General features: G+C 40.2%; 1 protein-coding gene across 4 annotated transcripts in view; it reads right to left on the bottom strand.

Annotated features, from left to right (window-relative positions):
* The window catches only part of CREBL2 (cAMP responsive element binding protein like 2), a 62814-nt gene that overhangs the window by 28073 nt on the left and 21092 nt on the right, over positions 1-13649 (bottom strand). For 3 of the 4 annotated variants that reach the window (XM_028491035.1, XM_028491037.1, XM_028491036.1), the window contains exons 2-3: positions 9292-9489; positions 7973-8117 (exon numbers count right to left, since the gene is read on the bottom strand). In XM_028491035.1, coding sequence (XP_028346836.1) covers positions 7973-8117; positions 9292-9489 — 343 coding nt within the window. Of the gene's footprint in view, positions 1-1415; positions 4755-7972; positions 8118-9291; positions 9490-13649 lie in introns of those variants that run through there. The other variant, XM_024129088.2, reaches the window with a different exon arrangement.

Raw genomic sequence — 13649 nt, 5'->3', positions numbered from 1 at the left:
CACTAACCCTATACCTTCTTTTCCTGTGGTATCGGCAAGCATGGTGTTCATTCCACTGAAGTGGAAAAATCCAGAACTCAGTGTGGGCTTTTGGCCTGCTGGTTCTGGGTTAGCCAAGGCTACCTAGTGGAGGCACAGGCGTCGTCATTTCTAGCCTGCTGACTTGACCAGGTTTGGGGCTGTAAAGTGCTTGTCAGGCACTGTTTTCTTCTCAGGAAAGGGGCACTGAGGCATGGCAGGATTGAATTGGGTTCTGTTGGATCTCAGGAGATTTTTCCTGCTCAAATACTTATCTAACTGCAGAGTCAAAATGGCCTGTAAGCCAAAGCTGACTGTCCAACTGCAGCCCAACCCCCAGCCCAGGAGTGCCGGGAGCACTGTGTCACAAAGCAATAGGTAAGTTAGCTGTACCCACTCTGACCCCAAGGCTTGCTTTAAGAATTCAGCTGATCTGCCTCCTGGTCATTTCTAGAGTTCACCTGGGTAGTTCTCTGCAACCCATAACCGTTTCTGAGTCACGACCACCATCTGTCTTGTGAAGTAATCTGAATTTCACGTGGATGCCTCCAAACTTCCTGGAGACTTACAAAGAGTCCTTCCAGCTCCATGTGTCCTCCAGTCAGATACGTGGGGCCTCAAATGTGGCTGCTCGGGTCAGGGCCGTGCTGGCCTACACTAGGCCTTTACAGGGGTCGGCTGGAAACCAACTCTCTGGCGGGGGAGGGAAATCCCTGATTTGTAGCATTTACTGATTTCTGTGGTGTCAGTACTCCCATCGCTGCTGATTAAAAGCTACCAATCTGATGTCACTCAGCAGGGAGTTGGGACAGATGCACATGACTGGCTTTCCTCTGGGGCCAGCAAGACACCAGCTGCAGCACACTGTTGTTCTGCACGTTTTATGAAAGGCACCGTCCAGGTAGAGGGGTTAAGAAAGGCTCCTCTCCGGGCAGACCTGCCCCACACGTGTGCCCTGGTGAGCAATGGCAGGCACCCTCTCCTCCTCACGTGGCTTGTTGAAAGGAACGTGAGGTCGATTTTAGGCCTCCTCCGCTGGGTGCCTTTGTGCCATGCACATTGAGCAGCCCCTCACACAGCAGTCCCGCTTCGATTCACGATACTGTGTGATTAAGTAAAATGGGTGCAATAAGGGAAAAGTGAGCCAGGTTACCTAGCAGCCTGAAAACCTGCTTTATACAGATGACAGGATTACTGCCAGGTGGAACCTTAACTGTTCTTAAAATTAGTCTAGTTAATAGAAGGCTATTATTGCTAAGAAGAGCCCCCAACTATACACCATTCCAGGGATAGACATAATGATATAGCTAAAAAGATTTCAGAAACATGAGGCCTGCAACACTACGTATTTAGATTCCAGCCCATTAAATATATTTATCGTTAGTGATTTAAATCTTAACAGTCAAACCCAGGCACACATGAATATTTAAAATTTAATGTAATTCTTTACTACATAAGGAGCAGTTTCTCATAACTCTATTTAGCCTACCAATTACTCTGGAAAGTTATCCTCCCACTTTTTTACAGATGAGGAAATAAGCCGAGAGAGTACATAATTCAAGGTGATGCAAAAAATGGATTCAAGACCAGTTCTGCCTAAATCTCATACTCTTTTTACTATGCTTATACAGACATCAGTATTGTGAAATAGACAACTTGAAATGGCTCCGGTGAAGATATTTTATTTTTCATAAAAATATAAAATTGTACAATGCTCTTCAGAGAAAGAAAAATTCCTTCAATGCCCCCAAATACCATGTGATTTAGTAGTAATTTTCCTCTCTTTTAAAACTAAAAAGGTAATTGATAATATGCAACTGATTTCTTGTGAAACATCGCATTCACGTTTTAAAATTTTATTTGCCTTTATTTTAACTAAGTCCAGTTTAAACCTATACTTTTTGGAACATCCCAAATCAAGCCTATCAATTCAAAGATGATAAAATAAAATGCTAAATGGTGAGGCTGATAAATACTGTCAGTTAGCCGGTAAACAGTGATATGAATTTGCTGTAGCATGAAAGATTCTGATTCAGATATATTAGGAAGATTTTAGATAAAATAGAAAAAAATTTAAGAACTTCAACTATATCCTAAAATTTGATCTAGTCAAACTTATTCCATATTATACTCAGTTGCTCTAATATACAACGGATCTATGCTAAATTAACAACAGAATATGACTGGTCTAAATACATAAATTTATTTTCCCCCTTACCTTCCTTTCTTTGGGAAAAGGAAAAAGGAAATATTACTGTCTACTCAGAGAGCAAGGAGAACAGAACAGACGAAGGGGGACTGAGCTCACTGACTCTTCCACCCGCTTCTGTTCTCTCTCAGTCTGTATGTTGTCCTTATAGGTGAGTGAGAGATGCTAGGATTTCAGCATGCTGCTCCTTAACTGGAATGGGGCAACAAATGCTCCAGCCGTTTTAATCAGTGACGTTTATTAACATGCTTCAAGTGGCCAAAGCGTGCAACCAGCACGATACCCAAAGCAATCAGAACATTCCTTTTTAAGACCAAGGAATTTTTCTCTCGGTTTGATCTACTCCAAAATACCAAATAGATAGGTTTAGGAATAAACTGAAATAAACTGTAATTTACTTTCACCCAAAATTACACATCGGCTACCTGAGGACAAAGTCACTGCTCTTGTAAAGATACGGAAGGGAAGGGGAGTAGCTCAAATGAGCCTGTAATTTAAAATCACAACCAGAGAAGAAACACTTCAAGCACAATGGGGACATTCCATTGAAGAGCCACATTCATTTGGAATGTTTGTTTTGAAAACAGCTCTTCTGGGGAATTCAAAAGGTACTGAACAAAGCAACGTAGAGTAAGTCTTGGGCTGTTTTGCAAAATAAAAATATACATTTGAGTAGACCAGATGGCAAAAACATACCCATTACAATCTGAACACTATATTTAAAAAACTTAAATTCTGAAGGCCTGAATATTAACAATCTTTAATCTATCTATATTTGTGATCCTAAAAAGACATTAAATACTCTTAAACCCCCAGTCCTCCAAAACACAGAGAGGCCCAACAGACTGGGCTAGTGGTATATCGGTTGTCACACGGTACTAGACTAGAGATCTGAGTCTGTGACCTGAGCACAAGAGATCTTCAGGAACTCAGGCTAAGGGGAAGCACTTAATTCAAATGCATGGCCTCAGAGAAGGAGGGAGGTACCTCATCACCTGAAACTATGTGGTCCATCTCATGTTCCCCCTCACAGACAAGCTAGACTATGATGCCTCCTCTTAAACTACTTCGTAACAAAACACATATTGTTTGGAAGCCAAATGTTTGCTTCATTAGAGCAAAGAACAATGACAATTTAGCAGCAACAGAGAACACAACTCCTGATTTAATGATGGGAAAGAAAAGAGAGAGTGTTAAAGTGTCCCAGTGGGGACATCAAAAGATTCCCAGATCTGAGTGTATCATATTGTGCGTGTGATTCCTCAACCATCACCCCATTTGGTAGCCAGGAAGAGAGCAAAGGTAGCTGTGACGGGAACTGGAGGGAACTCCTCCGCCTTCTACCCCTCCTGCCAGGCCCCCTGGCGACTCTGGCTTCAGTGCTTCACTCCAGAGTGGAGGCACAGCCAGGGCTGAATCGGACGCACACCCACAGTGTGTTTCTCTCTGGCTCAGAATACATTCGTAAGGAAACTCAAATCAGGGAAGAAACTAAGTGTTCTGGTTATGGCTACCGCCATTAGATCCACCAGCAATGTGTCCCTCATTTCGTTCCAGATCTCTTGAGGCAGAAACTCCATCTCAGCAGCTAATTTCATCCTATTTTCTTTAGAAAAATTCTCCAAAGTAGGTGATTACACAACGAAATGTGTGTGAGCATTCACTCCTGCCCTCCCCATATACATATAGAGACATACAATAGAAACACACTGTATGGGTTGTCAAGATGATGTATGTTACTGAAATGCCTAACAGGTTACTTCTTATTTAAAAATAAAGTTTGACTAGTTATTCTCCAAGTACAGATTAGCAAACCTGTATAAATACAGTTTGAAAAGACAGCAACAAAAGTTTTAAACAGAGGCTATCTTAAGGGCTTTCTTGATGGATTTTGTTAATGTGTACATTATTTAAAACGGGCATATCATTATGGATTATAAAAATAGAAATGTATATATTTGTTAATACATATTCACAGCTTATGCTGGAATGGCTCACAGGAGAAATGGTTCATGCAGAAAATAAACATTACTCAAGTAAATATAAAGAAATAAGATTAGGTCCATAAAGGCTGAGAACTTATAGTCAGTAATCAGCCCATTTGGTTTCTCTTTGTAGGGCAATCAAAAACATGAAAGGAAGTGACACCTAAACACACATACACATACAATTACATGGAAAGAATATAAATTAACCAATAAAGCAATGTGGAGTTGAGGTGCAAAAATTATATTCTTCACTCATTCTCTCTACTGTGCTTTCAAGCATTGCAACATGTTAAATGCCATGAGTGGCAATACCAACCAGAACAGGTCTGAATGTTTGTAAATTTTCTAAGTGTTGAAAACTAAAGCAAAATCCTTTGAGATCTATGATCACGCATTTTGGTAGAAATTGCAAATTTACAGAGATGACTGAGCAGTAGGTAGTAAATGGAGCCAAGAAGTACAATCTTGCCTATTCATCCTCCATAAGAATCAGAATATTGGCTTCAATCACTGACTCATCATTTTATATGCTCTTCACCCTGAAAAATAAAGTTACCAATGTAAGAATGCTTTTATTTTTATTTTTTAAAATAAATTTATTTATTTATTTTGGGCCGCGTTGGGTCTTCGTTGCTACGTGCGGGCTTTCTCTAGTTGCGGTGAGCGGGGCCTACTCTTCCTTGCGGTACACAGGCTTCTTATCGCAGTGGCTTCTCTTGTTGTGGAGCACGGGCTCCACGTGCACGGGCTTCAGTAGTGGCATGGGGGCTCAGTAGTTGTGGCTTGTGGGCTCTAGAGCGCAGGCTCAGTAGTTGTGGCGCACAGGCTTAGTTGCTCCGTGGCATGTGGGATCTTCCCGGACCAGGGCTCGAACCTGTGTCCCCTGCACTGGCAGGTGGATTCTTAACCACTGCACCACCAGGCACAGGGAAGTCTCAAGAATGCTTTTAAAGTCAATGAAGTTTGGTTAATCTGTTTTAAAATGCATGCATTTTTTTTTTTAATTTAGTATCTACGGGAAGGCTATTTTCAAATACAGACTGAAAGAAAACTGAACTGGTTTGGCTTTTTTTCATTAATTGAATTTAGATTAAGGCAAATGTTGCCTCATCTAATAAAAGCTATAAAAAGCCAATCCTTCAGTTTTATAAAAAAATTTTTTAAAGATAAAAAGTTTGTAACATTTCCTTATAACTATTTTCAAGTGCTCCCAAAGCAATCACAATGATGAAGAAATCAACATATGGCATCTTCATTCTAAAACCTTAACAGTCTCTCCAACAAATGGTGCTGAGACAACTGTATATTCACATGCAAAAGAACTAAGCTGGACTTCTATCTCACACCATATAGAAAAATTAACTCAATAGATCAATGATCTAAATATAAGGCCTAAAACCATAAAACTCTTAGGAGACAACCAGGGCAAATCTTCATAACCTTCAATTTGGCAATGGATTGTTAGATATGGTACCCAAAGCATGAACAACAAAATTAAAAATAGGTAAAATGGTCTTCCTCAAAATTAAAGTCTTTTGTACACCAAAGGACACTATCAAGAAAGCGAAAAAACCTACAGAATGGGAGAAATATGTGTAATCATATATCTGATAAAGGTCTAGAATCCAGAATATATAAAGAAGTCTTACAATTCAACAACATAATGAAAGACAACTGAATTAAAACATGGGCAAGGGACACAAAGAGACATTTTTTCAAAGAAGACAAACAAATGGCCAACAAGCACATGAAAAGTTGCTCAATGTCATTAGTTATTAGGGAAATGTAAGTCAAAACCACAATCAGATGCCACTTCACTAGGAAGGCTACAGTTTTCAAAAATGGAACATAAAAAGTTGGCAAGACACAGAGAAATGGGAAACTTCATATACTATGGGGGTAATGTAAAATATTTCAGCCACTGTGGAAAACAATTTGTGGTTCCTCTAAAAGTTAAATATAGGGACTTCCCTGGTGGTCGAGTGGGTAAGACTCCACGCTCCCAATGCAGGGGGCCTGGGTTTGATCCCTGGTCAGGGAACTAGATCCCACACACATGATGCAACTAAGAAGTCAGCATGCCGCAACTAAGACATGGCACAGCCGAAATAAAAATAAATAAATAAATAAATATTTTTTAAAATAAATAAAAGTTAAATATAGAATTACCATATGACCTGGCAATTCCACTTCTAGGTATATACCCAAAACAACTGAAAACAGGTACTCAAATACATACTTGCACATGCATGTTTATCGTAGCACTGTTCGCAACAGTGAAAGGTAGAAACAAATATCCATCAATGGATAAATGGATAACAAATTGTGGTATACATATACAATGGAATATTATACAGTCATAAAATGGAATGAAGTACTGATACATGCTACAAGGCGGATGAACCTTGAAAACATTATGCTAGGTCAAAGAAGCCAGACACAAAAAGTCACACACTGTGTGATTCCATTTATACGAAATATCCAGAGGAGGTAAATCCATAGAGACAGAATGCAGATTCATAGTTAACAGGGGCTGGAGGGAGTGGGTAATAGCGAGCAACCTGCTAATGCATTTGGAGTTTTCTTTTGGGGTGATAAAATGTTTTCTAACCAGACGGAGGTGGTAGTTGTACAACACTGTGAATGTACTAAATGCCTCTGAATTGTGACTTTTAAATGATTAATTTTATGTTATGTGAATTTCTCCTTATTTAAAAAAAATCCTGGGCTTCCCTGGTGGCACAGTGGTTGAGAATCTGCCTGCCGATGCAGGGGACACGGGTTCGTGTCCTGGTCCGGGAAGATCCCACACGACGCAGAGCGGCTAGGCCCGTGAGCCATGGCCGCTGAGCCTGCGCGTCCGGAGCCTGTGCTCCATAACGGGAGAGGCCACAACAGTGAGAGGCCCGCGTACCACAAAAAAAAAAAAAAATCCTTACATGGCACAGTGGTTGAGAGTCCGCCTGCCGACGCAGGGGACACGGGTTCCTGCCCCAGTCCGGGAAGATCCCACACGACGCAGAGCGGCTAGGCCCGTGAGCCATGGCCGCTGAGCCTGCGCGTCCGGAGCCTGTGCTCCATAACGGGAGAGGCCACAACAGTGAGAGGCCCGCGTACCACAAAAAAAAAAAAAAATCCTTACAGGTGATGGGCTACTGTACTAGATAGAGCCTGAACTAGGTGAGGACAGGTTCTACCATTATAGCTGTATGACCTTGGGCACCTTACCAAGCAGCACCTGTGCTATTTCTTCATCTATAAAATAAAAAGTACAATTATACTTAACACAATTACTGGAGGAAATAATTACGATAAACATGAGTGAAAGTACTTTGTAAATCAAAATCAAAATAAAAGGTATTGTTATTATTAACAGTAACTAGGGAATTCCTTGGCGGTCCGGGGGTTAGGACTTGGCGCTTTCACTGCCGAGGGTGCAGGTTCAATCCCTGGTCGGAGAACTAAGATCCTGCAAGCCGTGCAGCGCGGCCAAAAAAATAACTAGAAATGGTACACTCTCACTTATTGACTGAGTCTACTTTAAAATTTTTCCATGAATTTATCAGTTGCTCTTTATAGACCCCAGGTATAACGCATTTCAATATTTAGAATCTAACGCCAGTTCACTTGCTTATTAGTGTATTACAAATGACATCAACATTTATTTTATTTGAAGACACAGCAAGGAAAGTGGTCAACAGAAAGCCTACTTTAAGTCACTCTTCTAAAGATAAACTCTCCCATGTACTGTACTCACAGGAATTGCTGTTAGCATCTGTCTTCCCAGCTTTCATGTGCCTGCTTGAGTTCTGCTGAGATTTGTTCTGCTCTTCTCCAGTGAGTAGGGCCTTTATTTCAGAAGGGATTTTCCCTTGGTCCATTGCCATGCACCACTGCTTGTACTGAAATATGTAAAATATATTTAAATAAAATTTTACTACTCAGAGTTCAGCAACCACAGGTGGAAATCCTAGACATAAGAACTCCCATAACTAGAGGTCAAATTGGCTGCTGGGAATCCCACCTTCTGTTGTATTCCTGTTTATAACCTAGGACATGGACGAGGCCTGCTATCTTCAGAAGAGGGTGCAAAACTACTGCTGAATCTTCTTGAGATGTGCTGGAGTAGTGCTCAGATTAAAAAGGGCCCTCTGGCTAAAAGAGTATCTCCCCATGGAGTGCCACTCATTAGAATTCATCTCTTTTTGCTGTCACATTATTATTTCTACTCCTAAAATAAATAATTTTGTAACTTCCTTTCTCTATTTCATAAATATTCACTAAACATCTACTTTCTACCAGAGCGTGTACTATGGACTTTGGGGGTATAAAAGATTAATCAGTACAAAGATTATGTCCCCCAGTGGCTTACAGTGCAGAAGGTGAAAAATAATTTACAAGTCAAATTCAATGTATTAAAAAAAGTCTACTGAATAGTGTATATTTGGACTCTCTTCATGACCCACCTTAATTTTTTTACCTTCTAAAAAGCTGGGGGTAGCCTGTCCCAGTTTTGTAATGATCATGTTAGTATTATCTCTCTCTTTTCCAACCTGTCACCTCCTCCTCTGAGCTCACAGTACTAATGGGGTTTCTATTCCCTTTTACCTATTCTCTTTTATATGTCTACAGCTACTACCTAAAGTCTGAATGAATGAATGAATAAAACCAGGCCAAATAGTATCATACTATGCATATTGCTACATACTGTTATACTGCTTTTTCCACTTAGCAATATCTTGTGTCTTTCTACATCAGTAAATATACACGTGCACTGTGATTTTCATGGGCTGCAAAGTAGTCCAATACATGAATGTAGTATAATTTAACCAATCCCCTACTGTTGAACATTTTGGTTATTTTCGATTTTTTTTTCTGTCATAAATAATCCCTTAAAGAAATAGTCACTTTCCACTCCCACCAGCAATGTATGAAAATGCTTATTTGCCTATGTGCTGGCTAACAGATTAATATGTTTTCCCATGTTTGTCAACTGGATAGCTAAAAACTGGTATCTTCATGTTTTAATATAGCTTAGGTTGATTGTTTCATGCGTTTATTGACAGACTTTCTTACCATTTCCAGTTCCTCTCTGAGGGCACAAATGGCTCTTTCCCGACTGGATACCAACTCTTCCAAATACTGATATCTCAGTTTTTTTCTGGCCCGGCATTCTCTTGCACTCTGCCGGCTCCTCTCGAGTTTTGCCTTCAAGTCAATTTTGGCTGGCTTTCGACCACGTTTGCCGGGCTTCTTCACTTTACCTCCAACCACCTTCAGCAAGAGAGAGAAGCAGTTAATTTTTTTCCTAGTTCTGGGTCTAGGAAAGTGACTGCGGCTGCATATTAGCAAGCAAAACGTTTACAAATAACAAATAAATGGAGGCTGTGGAACTAAGAAAGCATAATCCCATCAAATGCCTTATGATTCTTTGCTTCATAATTTCTTTTTCTGATACTTTTGATACCATGAATGTGAGAGAAGAAATAGTATAAGTTTTCATTATTTCTTCAATAATAAACTTTTTTTAATAATAAACTTTACAGAGCTTAACAGTAAACTTTATGAACCATATGTAGCTAGATAGTAAAAAACTAAAAGATTGCCATTAAATATTTTGTTCACATAGAATTTTTATTGACTTAATAAGTAAAAAAAAATATTGAAAATTCTAAGTTCAGTATGATCTCAATCTTATAAAACAACACATAGAAGAAAGGATCGTAAAAGGTCAGTGGCAGGGAGGAATCAAGATGGCAGTGTGGGAAGACGTGGGGTTTGCGTCTCCCCACAACTGGGGCGCCTGATGGCCGCTGGTGGGAGAAGACTCTGATCCCCAAGGAGACGGGAGGAACCCCAAAGTGAACCGGTAGGACATAGGGGGACCGAGGATGTAGGAGAAGTGGAGGCCAGACAGGATCAGTGCCCCCGAAGGCAGGGAGATCAGGAGAGGCAGGTGGGAGGGACTCTTCCAAGAAGAGCAGGAGAGGAGTGGAGGGAGCCTCGGGCCCAGGGAGCCTGCTGGGCTCCCAGGTGAGGTCCCCTGCCCTCTGAGACTGGGGTGGGGGGCACGCCTGGGCCCTTCAGTTCCTTGAGCCTAAGCCCCACCCCCAACAGCGCCCAGGGCCTTTTCCAGCCCCATGGGTCCTGAGCATCGGCCCCGCCCACCACCCAAAACTCGCCCTTGTTTAGGCCCCGCCCTCCACAGCCAAGGCCTTCACCCCCCCGCTTTTTTTCCTTTCCCTCCTCCTCTCTTTTACTATTGTGGTACTGATATACCTTCCGGTTGTTGACATATCTATATTTTTATTTTTACATTCTTTCTAACATATCTGTTAGTTTCTTAGTCTAATTTTATTTTTTACTTTATTATTTTTCTCCTATTTTTTTCTTGCCACCCCACGTGGCTTGCGGGATCTTGATTCGTGAGCCCGGGGTTGGGGGGAAGCTCTTGCTGTGGGAGCTCCGAGTCCGAACCACTGGACTAACAGAGAACCTCAGACCCCAGGGAATACTCATTGGAGTGAGGTCTCACATGGTTCCTCATCTCAGCACCAAGACCCAGCTCTACCCAATAGCCTACAAGCTCCAGTGTTGGAAGCCTCAGGCCAAACAACAAGTAAGACAAGAACACAATCCCACACATTAAAAAAAAAAAGAGAGAGATGGCACAAAAATATGTCACAGATGAAAGAGCAAGGTAAAAACCTACAAGACCAAATAAATGAAGAGGAAACAGGCAAACTACCTGAAACAAAATTCAGGTAATGATAGTAAAGATAATTCAGAATCTCAGAAATAGAATGGAAGCACAGATTGAGAAAATACAAGAAATGTTTAACAAAGATCTAGAAGAACTAAAGAACAAACACAGATGAACAACAAAATAACTGAAATGGGGGCTTCCCTGGTGGCGCAGTGGTTGAGAGTCTGCCTGCCGATGCAGGGGACACGGGTTCGTGCCCCGGTCCGGGAAGAACCCACATGCCGCGGAGCGGCTGGGCCCGCGAGCCATGGCCGCTGGGCCTGTGCGTCCGGAGCCTGTGCACCGCAACGGGAGAGGCCACAGCAGTGAGAGGCCCACGTACGCTAAAAAAAAAAAAAACAAAAACTGAAATGAAAAATGCACTAGAAGGAATCAATAACTGAAGCAGAAGAACGAATAAATGAGCTGGAAGACAAAATGGTAGAAATAACTGCCGAGGAGCAGAATAAAGAAAAAAGAATGAAAAGAATTGAAGACAATCTCAGAGAACTCTGGGGTAACAGTAAACGCACCAACATTCGAATTATAGGGGTCCCAAAAGAAGAAGAGAAAAAGAAAGGTCTGAGAAAATATTTGAAGAGATTATAGTTGAAAACTTCCCTAACATGGGAAAGGAAATGGTCACCCAAGTCCAGGAAGTACAGAGAGTCCCATACAGGATAAACCCTAGGAAAAATACACCAAGACACAAATTAATCACAATAACAAATATTAAATTCAAAGAAAAAATATTAAAAGCAGCAAGGGAAAAACAAAAAATAACATACAAAGGAATCCCCATAAGGTTATCAGCTGATTTTTTAGCGGAAACTCTGCAGGCCAGAAGGGAGTGGCAGGATATACTTAAAGTGATGAAAGAGAAAAATCTACAACCAAGATTACTCTACCCAACAAGGATCTCATTCAGATTCGATGGAGAAGTCAAAAGCTTTTCAGACAAGCAAAAGCTAAGAGAATTCGGCACCACCAAACCAGCTTTACAACAAATAATAAAGAAACTTCTCTAAGCAGGAAACGCAAGAGAAGAAAAAGACCCACAAAAACAAACCCCAAACAATTAAGTAAATGGTAATAGGAACATACATATCAATAATAACCTTGAATGTAAATGGATTAAATGCCCCAACCAAAAGACACAGACTGGCTGAATGGATACAAAAACAAGAACCATATATATGCTGTCTACAAGAGACTCACTTCAGACCTAGGGACACATACAGATTGAAAGTGAACGGCTGGAAAAAGATATTCCATGCAAATGGAAATCAAAAGAAAGCTGGAGTAGCAATACTCGTATCAGATAAAATAGACTTTAAAAACGACTGTTACAAGAGTTAAGGAGGGACACTACATAATGATCAAAGGATCAATCCAAGAAGAAGATATAACAATTATAAATGTTTATGCACCCAACACAGGAGCACCCCAATACATAAGGCAAATGCTAACAACCATTAAAGGAGAAATCGACAGTAACACAATAATAGTAGGGGACTTTAAAACCCCACTTACACCAATGGACAGATCATCCAAACAGAAAATAAATATGGAAACACAAGCTTTAAATGACACAACAGACCAGACAGATCTAATTGATACTAAATAACCAAGAGATCACTGAAGAAATCAAAGAAGAAATTAAAAAATACATAGAAACAAATGACAACAAAAACACGACGACCCAAAACCTATGGGATGCAGCAAAAGCAGTTCTAAGAGGGAAGTTGACAGCAATTCAATCTCACCTCAAGAAACAAGAAAAATCTCAAACAACCTAACCCTACACTTAAAACAACTAGAGAAAGAAGAACAAAGAAAACCCAAAGTCAGTAGAAGGAAAGAAATCATAAAGATCAGAAGTAAATGAAACAGAAACTAAGAAAACAATAGCAAAGATCAATAAAACTAAAAGCTGGTTCTTTGAGAAGATAAATAAAACTGAAAAACCCTTAGCCAGACTCATCAAGAAAAAAAGGGAGAGGATGCAAATCAATAAAAGTAGAAATGAAAAAGGAAAAATCACAACTAACACTGCAGAAATACAAAGGAGTATAAGAGACTACTACAAACAACTATATGCCAATAAAATGGACAACCACGAAGAAATGGACAAATTCTTGGAAAGGTACAATTTTCCAAGAGTGAACCAGGAAGAATTAGAAAATATAAACAGACCTATCACAAGTAATGCTACACTTAAAACAACTAGAGAAAGAAGAACAAAGAAAACCCAAAGTCAGTAGAAGGAATCATAAAGATCAGATCAGAAGTAAATGAAACAGAAACTAAGAAAACAATAGCAAAGATCAATAAAACTAAAAGCTGGTTCTTTGAGAAGATAAATAAAACTGAAAAACCCTTAGCCAGACTCATCAAGAAAAAAAGGGAGAGGATGCAAATCAATAAAAGTAGAAATGAAAAAGGAAAAATCACAACTAACACTGCAGAAATACAAAGGAGTATAAGAGACTACAACACTCCCAAATTCATTCTATGAAGCCACCATCACCCTGATACCCAAACCAGAAAAAGATACCACAAAGAAAGAAAATTATAGACCAATATCACTGATGAACATAGATGCAAAATTCCTGAACAAGATACTAGCAAACAGAAACCAACAGCACATTAAAAGGATCATACACCATGATCAAGTGAGGTTTATTCT

This window comes from Physeter macrocephalus, chromosome 6 (assembly GCF_002837175.3).
Source record: "Physeter macrocephalus isolate SW-GA chromosome 6, ASM283717v5, whole genome shotgun sequence".
NCBI classification, from domain to species: Eukaryota; Metazoa; Chordata; class Mammalia; order Artiodactyla; family Physeteridae; genus Physeter; species Physeter macrocephalus.
The sequence above is the reverse complement of the archived record's forward strand: the minus strand, read 5'-3'. Positions and strand labels throughout refer to the sequence as shown.